At 41.5% G+C, this 12,444-nt stretch overlaps 2 protein-coding genes across 2 annotated transcripts in view; one reads left to right on the top strand and one right to left on the bottom strand.

The window, feature by feature from the left end:
* The first annotated feature begins 1,968 nt into the window (after nt 1–1,968).
* LOC128745419 (carbonic anhydrase 13-like) lies at nt 1,969–4,803 on the top strand. Its single transcript, XM_053842494.1, has 2 exons — nt 1,969–1,972; nt 3,884–4,803. The coding sequence occupies exons 1-2, from the start codon at nt 1,969–1,971 to the stop codon at nt 4,801–4,803; spliced, it is 924 nt and encodes a 307-aa protein (XP_053698469.1).
* Nucleotides 4,804–8,778: 3,975 nt separating this feature from the next.
* LOC128732856 (uncharacterized) overlaps nt 8,779–12,444 on the bottom strand; it is a 38,936-nt gene continuing 35,270 nt past the window's right edge. Inside the window, exons 3-6 of the mRNA XM_053826273.1 lie at nt 10,152–10,302; nt 9,878–10,076; nt 9,645–9,810; nt 8,779–9,580 (exon numbers count right to left, since the gene is read on the bottom strand). Coding sequence (XP_053682248.1) covers nt 9,474–9,580; nt 9,645–9,810; nt 9,878–10,076; nt 10,152–10,302 — 623 coding nt within the window. The 3' untranslated portion in view covers nt 8,779–9,473. The remainder of the gene's footprint in view (nt 9,581–9,644; nt 9,811–9,877; nt 10,077–10,151; nt 10,303–12,444) is intronic.

The raw sequence follows: 12,444 nt of genomic DNA, 5'->3' as shown, positions 1-12,444 counted from the left end.
CGTCCCTTCATCAATTGTAGAATCATCGTTTCAAAAAAATATTAATATATGCCTGACCGCATTTCAAGGTCATGACTAAAATCACGAGTTTGGTCAAGTTAGGAAGTGTCTAGTGCGAAGAATGAATAAATTGGATGAACTGGAAAGTTTTTGATACCTTTGCCGAAAATATATTGGGTTGTTCAATGGCAGGTAGAACTCCAACCCATGCTCTTTCGTTCGCCGTCCAAATGTTTTATTAATCAAAACTACTGCCGCACCCTTAAATTTATTTATTTCTTTACCTTTTTCCTTGGAGCAGGGAAAAGTCCGTTGGAGTAAACCCCTTTCAGGTTTCTCCTCCAATAGGCATAAAATCTCCCCAGGTAACCAAAAAGCATTAACATAAGCAGCAAATCAGCCGCTTATTAGCATATCTGGCATTTTATACTGCACGCTGTTGTATATTAGCTTTTTGATAAGTGTTATAAATTGGCATCCAAAATTCTATTTAAATTCTTCGTGTCGGTAATTAGCTGCAAATTAGCATTTTCAGCACTATAAGAAGGTTAACAGTGAAGTAGCAGTATATTTTGCCAAAATGGCATTTAAGTAGCATTATTAGTTACTTGGGTCCTCATCTTTTTTAATGTACTACATCATTTTACACTATTATAACAATTAACCTCCAGTGGTCAATAACTCTTTTAAGGAGGTATTTTCGCGTTCTTGCATATTTTACTCAGTCATCATTTGTGTTTACGATATTTTAGTTCACCAGCGTACGATGGAAATTGATGCGTTGTGGGTGGGTGGCAGGGGTGGAATGAATGGTGGTCGGCGGGTGGGGGTTGACGATTTGTAGAAGCCGGCGGTGTGGCGGCAGGCATCGGAAAATAGAAGAAAACGAAGTGTTTTAGATTAAATGCTCACGGTAGGTAGTGCTGGAACTTGTGTTTCAATATTTTTTTACAGCAAGGGTGAACGTCTTTATGTCAGAAGTATTTCTGCAGCTAATTGGAAGATCGTTGTATAGCTTGCGACCGATGCATGTAAGCTTTTTTCGTGCGAATTCGGTTTTTGGTGTCACTAACAAAAAAGGACTAGTCTGTCGAGAGGCTCGACTCCGCAACATGCCTTTAATTGTTGTGTTGTGGTGCACTGAATTTGTTGCAATTTTATGCATGTGAACCACGGTTTGCAGGTCGCGCAGGGCTCTGACAGGAAGGATGGAATCAATGGCAGAGTACAGTGAAATGGTGGGGTGAAGGTGTTGCTTATTTAGTACGGCATTCAGGCATCTATTTTGGATGTATTGGAGTCTTGCGTGAATCATAGAGTAATATAGCTTTATCATCCATTTTTGTGGTACAAAAGAAGAAATTTTTCTCAGGATTCCACAGCAGGCAACTAATTTCTTTTTCAATGAGCGAATATGTGGCAACCAGCTCGTGGTGGAATCGATAGTTAATCCTAGGAAGATATTCATTGACTTCCTCGATGACATGTCCTCTTACTTCAATTGGTTCATGTAGCGGTACACGTTTCTTAGGAGAATGTATCAACATAAGTTTGATTTTACTTAGATTCAGAGACAGCATATTTGTTTCGAAATAGCGATTTAATAGTTCCAAAGTGTTTTTAACTTGATGTTGAATCGATTCACATACTGAGGGATCATCCGCAAAGAGCCTAACTTTACCATGTTACTGCAACCGGGAAAGATCGTTTACAAATAAAAGGAACAGAATCGGACCCAGATTGCTGCCTTGGGGAACACCTGTTGGTATGATTGTCGTGGAACTTTTGCATTTTTCGATTGTTACGTATTGCATTCGACAAATAACTTCCAATTAATTGTAGCGGTATGCCTCTTATTCAATACGCTTCAAGTTTGTCAAGAAGCAACCCATGATCAATAGTATCAGCACAGACAAGGTAGAAATGGGACGATAGTTAGATACGTCTTTTAAGTCACCAGATTTAAATATGGGTACTACTTTTGCAATTTTGAGGCAATTGGGATATAAGCCTGACTGAAATGCAGTCAGGCCCAGACGCTTTCTTTTTGTCCAGTTTAGACGCTTTCTTTGAGTAGTCCCTTATATTAAGTAGTCTAATATCTAATTTTGTTGTTATTCTTCCAATTTTATCATTTCATACACTCACTACAACGACGATTTATGTGGACTAATAGACCGTTATCTACTCGGCCAGTGCGATAGAAACAAGGAGTCTGTTGCCAGATGTCGCTCCGACCAAGCAAAGCAAAGGCATGGGTATAAATGTCCTTCAGAACTCGACAGACTTCGCAGCCTTCTATTATAGTCCAGGACAATTACGGGGCTAGTGCAATGATCCTACTCACTCTATAGCAGCACCTCCCAGCCGAGATTCGAACATACGACGACTGGCTTATTAGACCACCTTCGTACCCCGAAGCTAACTGGGCGGCCGACCAGTTTAGTGATATACCACCACCGGGTGAGTGTCAGATTTTTGATCGCACGAAGTTCCCGTTTCCAACCGCGAGTCAAAGATGATTTAGGGCGAAATCATAAATTACTACTTTGCCTCAGCTTAAGGTGAAATCGTCATCGATTCTGCCAACTCCAAAAGCAGTTTTTTGTTTGAAACAAAAATTCTGTCCATGAAAATATATTCGCTGTGTTCAGATTGGCAAGAAGAATGCAGTATTTACATTTTTATGAACAGAATCCCGCTTTTGGGCCCAAAAACTGCTTTCGAAATTGGACTCTCCGACGAAAAGTTAATGACTGCTAGTTTCCCGTTAAGCCCCAAGTAACAATGTGGGTTTTTTTACGTTCTTATTATGATATGTATTACCAAAGTTGGTCATGAAAACCGCAATAAGAGTGCAACAAAACTGTCATTGAAACTTGGGACACCTCCGTCCAAAACTTATTTGTTTTCCTAAGTGTACTGAACTCTAGTTACAAACCTTTAGTCCTCACAATAGTTTACAGTTTACAGAAATGATTGATCGCCGAAGCCGCCATTATAGAAACTAAAAGCGCTTTCGGATATGCGCAGTTCGGACTATTCAGAACGCGGTGGAACATAATTTTTTTTTTTTTTTTTTCAATTATGTCTCCAGTTTTGAGTCAGGTTATTTTTATTTATAACTTTCTATGAAATGGTTCTTTCTGAGGAATAATTTTCTAGAGAAACAGTTCGTTCTGGGGAGTAACTTTCTTTGGAACGTTACTCTCGTGGAAATGATATTGAGGAGTTTCCACCTATTTAGAGTCCCACGCGAAAATTATTAGCGTGGTTATTTTCTGCGTTTACCACACATGTTTGCAATTTAGCAATTCGAGCCATCAGTTTTTCGTTACAAGCTTCACACCTAATCATTCCATTGTAGTTTCCGATCAAGTTATCGTTTTTTCGTTGTATGTGAAGGCTTCGGTAAGTTATGCTGGCGGGGTCGTGATACAATCATCCTACTGATGGGGCTGCTGTCTTAGCCATAGCTGGCGAGATACAGCTTTTTTCACTGAACCGCTCGCTCGTTCGAACCACCATCAATCCGCAGTTTATAGATGCCCAATTTTAGAGTTCGCGATTTAGTTTACAACCCAGAACTATCTTTTTTGAATACAATCAGATTATCCATCGTTACCTGATTCGATTTCGATACCTAATGTTATTGTTGAAAATGATAAATAATACAGCTTGTTTTGCATTTCCCGTGATGACCTTGCAAGAACTAAAGCAATTCTTGGGGCATGTTGTCCGAGTTTTCCGAATCCATGAGTCTGTCGAAACTAAGATCGGTAATGAATCTGTTAAGCTTTATGACGGTACATCCTTTAAAAAACCTTCATATTGTTTTTGCCAATAGTCAAAAATAATTCCATGCATTTTTTTTTGTTTACAGTTTCCAACAATTCCCAACACAATCGCTTCGGAGACAAAATTCACCAAGAGTACTACAACTTCTACGAGTCTACTAACAAATTAGAAGCATCCCCCAATTCTTTCGTCAAAAATGCATCAAACTACGGCAGCCGCTGGACGTCGGACGCTGTACCATTTTCCTATCTCGAAGAGCACGAATTCGGACCATCGAATTGGGGTGCCCTGAGCGCTAACTGCAATGGCCTGTATCAAAGTCCGGTTAATTTGGCGCTCAATCGGTCTCGGATTGTCCACAAGAAACGTCCCCTAGAACTGGTCGGGGCCGCGAATCGACCTGCGAGTATAACCGTCCTGAACGAAGGTGGATCGGCAGCCTACTTTCTTGATTTCCGAGAAGAAAAACGTCCACGACTGCGTGGAGGGCCGCTGCCGGTGGATTACCTGTTCTATCAGTTTCACTATCATCTAGGATCGGAGCACTCGCTCGAAGGAAAGCGCTCGGCGGTGGAGGTTCATGTGGTATTCTACAACAGCTTGTATGAATCGTTTGAAGATGCACGCGATCAACTGGACGGTCTGGCAGTTGTAGCGTTAATCTACGAGGTACTGGCAAAAGATCGCATCCAAAATTTAAATAAGTGGGCTCGATATCTCGATAGTGTGATCGAGGAAGGTCGCAAATATCGTCCACCTGCGGCTAGGATTTTCACGTTGCAGGATGTCGTGCAGAACACGGTATGGCCATACTTTTCCTACGAAGGTAGCCTAACGACGCCGCCTTGCTCGGAAACGGTTCGCTGGCTGGTGGCCACCGAGCGCATGCCGTTAACCAAAAGTGAACTAAAACGGATGCGCCAACTGAAAGGCAGAGGTGGCGCGTGGGTGCAGAACGCGAGACCTACTCAGGCGCTCAACTACCGGAGGGTGATGCTGTACTGACAGAATTGTGCAATGATAGGAAAATTCTGTAAACTGACCTGATCTAGCGACAGTTAGCTTCCATAGACTTCACTGATAACTGTTTTGAGCCGTTGGACGTTGAATATGCTTGGAAATACCACCGATTTAGTACCTCGCCTCAAGTGACACGTGCCATTGAGTATTATTAGTTCATAACGCAAAAATCATTTAGATTAACTCGAGCTATCTGTACAGAATGAGAAGTGTTACAAAATAACTATGGTTTAATAGCTTTCAATCTATACTTTAAATAATTTTCGTTATATTTTGTGTAAGCCCACTGCCCGAACACCAAAAACAAACGTTAATCTTTTTCATGTCAAAAGGCTTACTATTCTGATAAATTTACACGTTCCACAATTTTTATAACCAACAATAAACGACGTACTGTGCAAACTCACAAGAATTACTATTTTTTTGCATAAAAACAGTTCACTCCTAGAGGTTCGCGGTAACCCGCGAGCGCGGATGGATGTGAAACTTTTTACGTCGCGAATTTTTCGTATTTAAATTGAAACATTTAACTTCGATTTTAACATAAAATTTAATTACCGAATTCGTCACAAATCGTGTGAAATCAGCTCATCGAAAAAAAAAGTAAAAGTACAGTGCATTTTTCCTTTTGAAATCTGGAAAACTTTCTGCTAATTGGCTGTCGATGTGTAATTCAATTTCAAGCTTCGCGTGGATGGACCATTTGAAGTGAAAAATAGTGTAATGTGGATTCTGTCGATGTCGGTTGGTACTTCCCGATTGAATCTTGGAGAAAGTGAGAAGGACCTGGAAGGATGAGAGTCCGATGTGCTTTGACTTTTGTAACTGTGGATAGAGCTGTGCAAGTTAAATACTATCTCCGGCGGTCAAAGCTGGTGTTTGGCAGGATGCAACAATCTAGAATTGGAGCCAAATCGAGACAAATCGAAAAATTTGAAGAAGCCGTCGCTGTCGAATTGGTTAAATTTGAAAGTCTTGCTCAAGCGGCAGGTGCCGAACTCATCCAACAGTGGCAGTAGAAAGGCAGCAAGGCCTCATTGGAGACTGGTGCGGCTGCTACGGGGTAATTCGTAGCAGCAGCAAAATATTTAATATCGTGCCGAAGAGGAACTGGGATCAGTGCCATCCAGAAGTAATCTATCTGGCAGTTCAAATCACAGCACAAACTGGGAAGTGAATCATTTCCTCTTGTTTATTTCTTTATTTGGTTATTTTTGAAACTTTGACCTTTTCATAAAATAATTTATGTTAATACTTTTGGTAGCTGGCTAGTTTAATCTATTTTAGAGCGAAATAAGGCGCCGAAATAAGCTAAATAACCTTGGCCTATTGCAGCCTGGCTTTTAATCTAAAACCCATAAGTTCATCCCCGAGGGTTCGAAGTATCACTTAAACTTTATTAGCAAAGATACTCCCGACGACTGCACACTGCATAATGTAATCTATAAATTAATCAATATCTGCAAGGGAAGCGTATGGTACGGGAGGTCCACGCTTTCTTCCTTCCCCTTTCTATTCTTAATTCCACTTCATTCTTTCTGCGCAGTTGGTCTGGCCGTTGACAAGAAAAATGATCGATTCAAGCAATCGTCGGAGGGCTTCAAATGGTGAGTTGACAACCTGGAAGGAGCATAAAACACAGCTCTGGTCCTCACGCCTGCACGAGTCATATGATACCAAATGCGGCGTAGCCTGGGCATTTTGAAGCGCTTATTTAAGCTTTATTTTTCCTTAACTTCACGAGCCAAAAGCGATAACTTTATAAGTAAAGGTCCTAGAGATTTGCAATCTTCTGCAAACACGTGTATTTTGAATCCTTCAATAATCGCCAAGAACCATATATTCCTGTAAAATGCAACCACCATAAGCTAAGTATGAAAAACTAATTTTTAAAGAATTTCCAAGGAAAATGCTCTATAGCTCTGCACTCGATAGGAATAACAATGTCATTTTTTTAGCAAAGTTGTGTACCTTTATATTTTCCATAACTTTGCCGAAGAAACCATGTGTCTATCTACTAACACAAAAGAATGGACGTGTATCGAGCCTTTAGCGAACGCGAAACACATATAAGGAACGCTTGCCGTACTCTCATTTGGGTGGTTGGGGACAAGCAGAACCCATACAAGTTTGTAGTACTCGACTTTAGCTTTAAGATGAAGCGCTGATTTCATAAATCCGCTTGCCCCATTTTACCCCATGGGCTCGTGAAACTATGGAAATTTAAAGCTTGAGTATGCGATAACTCAGCAAGTAAAGGTCCAAGAGATTTGCGGTCTTCTGCAAAAACGTGTATTTTGAAACCTTCGATAATTGCCCAGAACATTATATTGTTGTAAAATACAATTTACAAAAGCTAAGCATGGAAAACCAATTTTCAAAGAAGTTTTGAAGAATATGCGCTTTAATTCAGTACTCGATAAAGATAGAAATTTTATTTTTTCAGCAAAGTTGCTTGTTTTTACAACATTTACAACTTTGCCGAAGAAACTATGTCTATTATATTTCCTAACACAAAAAAGTTATTTTTTTATTTTCATTATAGTAAGCGATGACGAACTTTTGACAGTTTTAGATTAAGGAATCGAACCGAAAAAACGATTGGTTCGACGGCGAATGCGAGCAATTAGTGCAGGCGTGGGGCAATATCAAGCAGGATTCATGGGTGCCCGTGCCACCACGGATCAGATTTTCACGCTTCGGCAAGTGATGCAGAAATGTCGCGAATACAACGTGTCCACGCATCATTTATTCATCGACTTCAAGTCGGCGTATGACACGATCGATCGAGATCAGCTATGACAGATTATGCACTAACGCGATTGGTCAAGGCGACGATGGATCGAGTAATGTGTGTTGTTCGAGTATCAGGGGCAGTCTCGAGTCCCTTTGGATCTCGAAGAGGGTTACGGCAAGGTGATGGGCTTTCATGTTTGCTGTTTAACATCGCTTTGGAGGGTGTGATAAGAAGAGCGGGTATAGACACGAGTGGCACGATATTCACGAAGTACGTCCAGCTTCTTGGCCTCGCTGACGACATTGACATCATTACACTTACCTTTGAGAGGATGGCGGAAACGTACATCGGACTGAAAGCTGAAGCCAAACGGATTGGACTTGTCATTAATGTATCGAAAACAAAATACATGAAAGGAAGAGGTTCTAAAGAAGTGAATGCTGACCTCCATCCACGGATTCATTTAGACGGTGATGAAATCGAGGTGGTAGAAGAGTTCGTGTATCTGGGCTCACTGGTTACCGCAGACAACGACACCAGCAGAAAAATACAAGGACGCATTATGGCAGGAAATCGTGCCTACTTTGGTCTCCGTAGGACGCTGCGATCGAACAAAATTCGCCACCGCACGAAGTTAACAATCTACAAGACTCCTTTACGGTTATGAGGCATGGAGCATGGACTATGCTCGCGGAGGACCAACGCGCTCTTAGTGTTTTCGAACGGAAGATGTTGCGCACCATCTACGGCGGAGTGCAGAGGGAAGACGGAACGTGGAGTATGCGAACGAACCATGAATTGCATCAGCTGCTTAGGGAACCACCCTTCACTCACACCGCAAAAATCGGTCGCCTGCGATGGGCTGGGCACGTCGTGAGGATGTCTACCGACAACCCGGTTAAAAAAGTTCTCAAATCCGACTGGAACGAGACGGCGGGGTGCGCAGCGAGCAAAAGGGATCGATCAAATGGATGGTGACCTGCGGACCCTACGCAGACTACGTGGCTGGCGAATTGCGGCCATGGACCGAGTGGAATGGAACGACTTCTTCGTACATCAGAGGAACGGCCTGGAGCTGGTTAAGAAAGAAGAAGAAGAATCAAGCAATCATCATTTTCCAGGATGCCTTCAAGTATTGGCTGCGTTAGTGTGAGATAAGATAAGAAGATATAGGAACAGTTCACTCTTTGATGACCCAAATTCGGTTTTGACCAAGCAATCGATCGGTTTATAACTAAAATATATTTTCCTCCTTCTTCGCTATCGTTATCATCTTACACAGTACAATTAAATTACTCTCTATACATAATACAAACGAGCATTACGCATTTAATTTCTCACCTCTTCGTTATTGTCGTTAATTTTTCACGAAAAAAAAAATCAAAATTAAATCTTAACTTCTAGCTGCGTTGTTTTGTATTAAATTTTTAAAAGTAAATGTCTAAACTTAAACATAGACAGTAAAAATTAAAATCAAACAGAATAGCTTCACGCGAAAGAATGACACCTGTTTTCATCCAACAAAAAAAAAGAGGCCACAGTATCGGTTCTTGCGGAGGAGAAAAAAAAGCGTAGTATCAAAGGGGAAGACGTCTGGGTGATATATCTTGGCTGGGTAAAAAATATTCGTTCTCTCCGCAGTCTCTGGGACACTTTTGTAAGCTAACAAAAATATAAAAGCAAGAGCACAAGGGCCCTGGAGAGTTGGAGGAGGAGATTCGTCGTTCTTCGACTCTACGGTTCGAGGCGAACCGATTTGAAAGATTGTTTCTAAGCGCTACATTTCCATCTCACATCATCCGAATCTCGCACGATCTAACCAAACGGAAATTTCGAATAGAACCAAATGCTCGGAGCAGACAATACAGGCACACAGGATGGGAGGATCAGAGGTCGCGCAATTGTTACTCAAACTCATCTAATAGTTGTACGGTCCGTACTGCGATCCGTGATAGTATGGCTGCGGGTAGAGCTGAGGCTGAGGAAAACCACCATAGGGGTAGGGAGGCTGTTTTTGAGGATACACTAAAACGGGGAACAGCAGATTAGCCGTGTGTGGACACATCACAAACACCCACCGGGTACTTACCTGGCATCAGATACTGAAGATTAAGTTGCTCTTCCTTCTCACGTTCGCCCCGCAGGCAAACTGCTGCTCCGGACAGGAGAATCGAAGCGAGTAAACTGGATGCCACGCCAGCCCAGGCCACAATATAGGACCAGTCGTACGAGGTACGCGTGTTATCCCGAAGAACCTAAAACATGAAATGAATAATTTCGTTACTCTGGCCGCAATTCAGTAAGGCCACAAGCATAATTTACCGTGGTCCAGCTCTGATAGTAATCATCGCCGACGACTTTTTCCTTCTCGAAAAACTCGACCGTATGCCAAAGACCCATGGCGCCTGCTGCCAGCAAGCAAGCGGTCAACATCAGGATTGCCGTTGCCGTGATTGCACCAGCCGACCGTTTCCAACAACCGGATAGGCCAGTCCAAAACGCGCAGAAGATGGCAACGAAGCTGTAAGTAACATAACGTATAAATGACAGCATTTAATTAGGACCAAATAAGCTGAGACTTAGCTCCGTTTTATACCTGAGAATGAAGGCGGCTATGACGGAACGGGCCAAGTGCAGACGTGCCATGATGTCCTCGTTGAATGACGGTGAAGATTTGTCCTCCTCGGTTTGCGGGAAGTAGTCAATGTTGGAGCAGTGCGTTTCCACAGGAGAGAGATAGATTTGAACTGTAATTTAAATAAAACACGTTTCATTTTGTTACTAATTTGCTTTCTATATCCGATGTGGTAAAATAAATGTTCGCCAGCCAGCAGTAGGTATAATCAAAGCAAATAATTCCCACAGTAGCGGATCGAATGTACAGCTACTTCCAATATTCCATTAGCCCACTTCTCTATATAGGCTCTATTCTAAGCAACATTTGTTCGAATTGAGCGATTTTCATTTTACCGGTTTCCCAGCCGGACCCGCCAAGCTTGGCCAAGAAATCACCTAAAATAGCAGCAGCACGAATACCGCAAAGAAAGCAACTCCTCACTGGTCAGCCGCGAACAAAGCATCATAACAATATGATTCAGTGATTTGTTTAAAGAACCTAATCTACGAGAAAATTGCCTTACATCAGCCCAATAAAACAAACGAAAATCAATTATACTTTCTACTCGACGTACAACCAACCACGTAATCGTAGGATAGGTGCTCGTACTTGTTTTATTATGTTGAATTTTACACCTACGACTGTCCGTATTGGTGAAATTATTTGGCTTTTGATCATTGAATTCATTAAAATAAGCAGACAATAAGCTGCATTATACAATCGATTTTAAACATTTTTCAAATACTTTATTACAAGAATGATCTCTCTTATTGGCGGTTTCGAATTGTAGGTACCCAACGCAGCCGAAGTTTATTACCTTGCAGTTGGGTTAGGATGCCGCTTGATTATAGGATCGACGATCTTTTTGAGATCACGCCGTCCGTGCTCCGTCGAGCAAATCGGCGGTTTGATGCAACACTCGGCCTAATACCAGGTTAATACAAGCAAACGTAAGAAAAGCTGATGAAATGTGTTCCATCTTAGCCGGCTGCCGAGCCCGCGAGAGCAATGTGCTTGTTGCCGCTTTATGGCTTGCGAGTTAGTCAATATCTCTATACATGAGGGCTCTAGTGGCAGCACCGCGACGGTACTCGACGGGCGGGCGCTGAGATGGCAAATGACGAAATATTTGACCTAGGCTTCAAATTATTCGACGCAATGCAATGCACTGGAGCGCGACAAGCGAATTCCCTCGGTGGTGGTTATCCCTACATACGTCGGCGAATTTCCGGTCAAGTTCATAGCAGTTGACTGATGATCACTGGGTGTGCCCAAACTTAAACAGAAGGTGCGACACCGACCGTTCAAAAGCAAATTTTGGACAGACTGGACCTCCCAGTGAAATTTAAATTGGATTTGAAATCAAACCTAAAATTGAACTTTAGATTAGATATTTGATTAGCATTTGGATTTGAATTCGGACTTGACATTTTGTTTAATATTGGATCAAAATTGAACTAAAAGATGGACTTCAAACTGGACCTGAATTGGAAGTTGCAACTGGGCTTTGAGTGAAATATAAATTGGAATTAAATTAGACTAGATGTTGAGCTTAAATTGGATTTAAAATAGGACATAAAATTGGACAATCGGACAAAATAAATTCGAACCTGGAAATCGGAGGTGAAATTGAAATTAAATGAAGGTCGGAATTGGACTTAGAATGAATTATTGGACATGAAATCGTACTTAAATTGGACGTTGAAATTGAACTTAAAACTTGATTTTAATTGGGCATTAAATTGGTCCTCGATGGGACTTGAAAATCCGCTTGAAATTGTACCTGAAATCAGAGATGAAATTGGAACTAAATTAGACTCAGAATTGGGCTCAAAATGGGACATTAAATTGGATAGACCGAATTAGACTTAAGATCGGAGGTGAAAATGGAATTAAATTGGACTCGGAATTGGACTTAGGATGGGACATTAAATCAGAAATTGGAATTGTTAAAATTGGAATAGAAGCAGAATCTAATTTAATGCAATCGATTATTATTCAGTACCGGGCTATTGAATTGAAAACTCTGAACTTTCTGATTAGATATTAAGAAATTACTTTGTCACAGAAGGGGCCAGTGCCCCCCAGCCTGGGCACGACAGTGTGATGAGGTTTCACAAAAAAATGGATTCACAGGACAATTTTGCTGAAAACATTAACCTACATAGATTAGTAAGAGTTTCCTCTTTAAAAACCATAAAAAATTGTCGTCATCGTCAGGATAGACCCGGCATGGCTCGTGCTGTTTCAAACAATCGTATTCATTCAACTC

Source organism: Sabethes cyaneus, chromosome 1 (genome assembly GCF_943734655.1).
Source record: "Sabethes cyaneus chromosome 1, idSabCyanKW18_F2, whole genome shotgun sequence".
In the NCBI taxonomy this organism is placed as follows: domain Eukaryota; kingdom Metazoa; phylum Arthropoda; class Insecta; order Diptera; family Culicidae; genus Sabethes; species Sabethes cyaneus.
The sequence above is the reverse complement of the archived record's forward strand: the minus strand, read 5'-3'. Positions and strand labels throughout refer to the sequence as shown.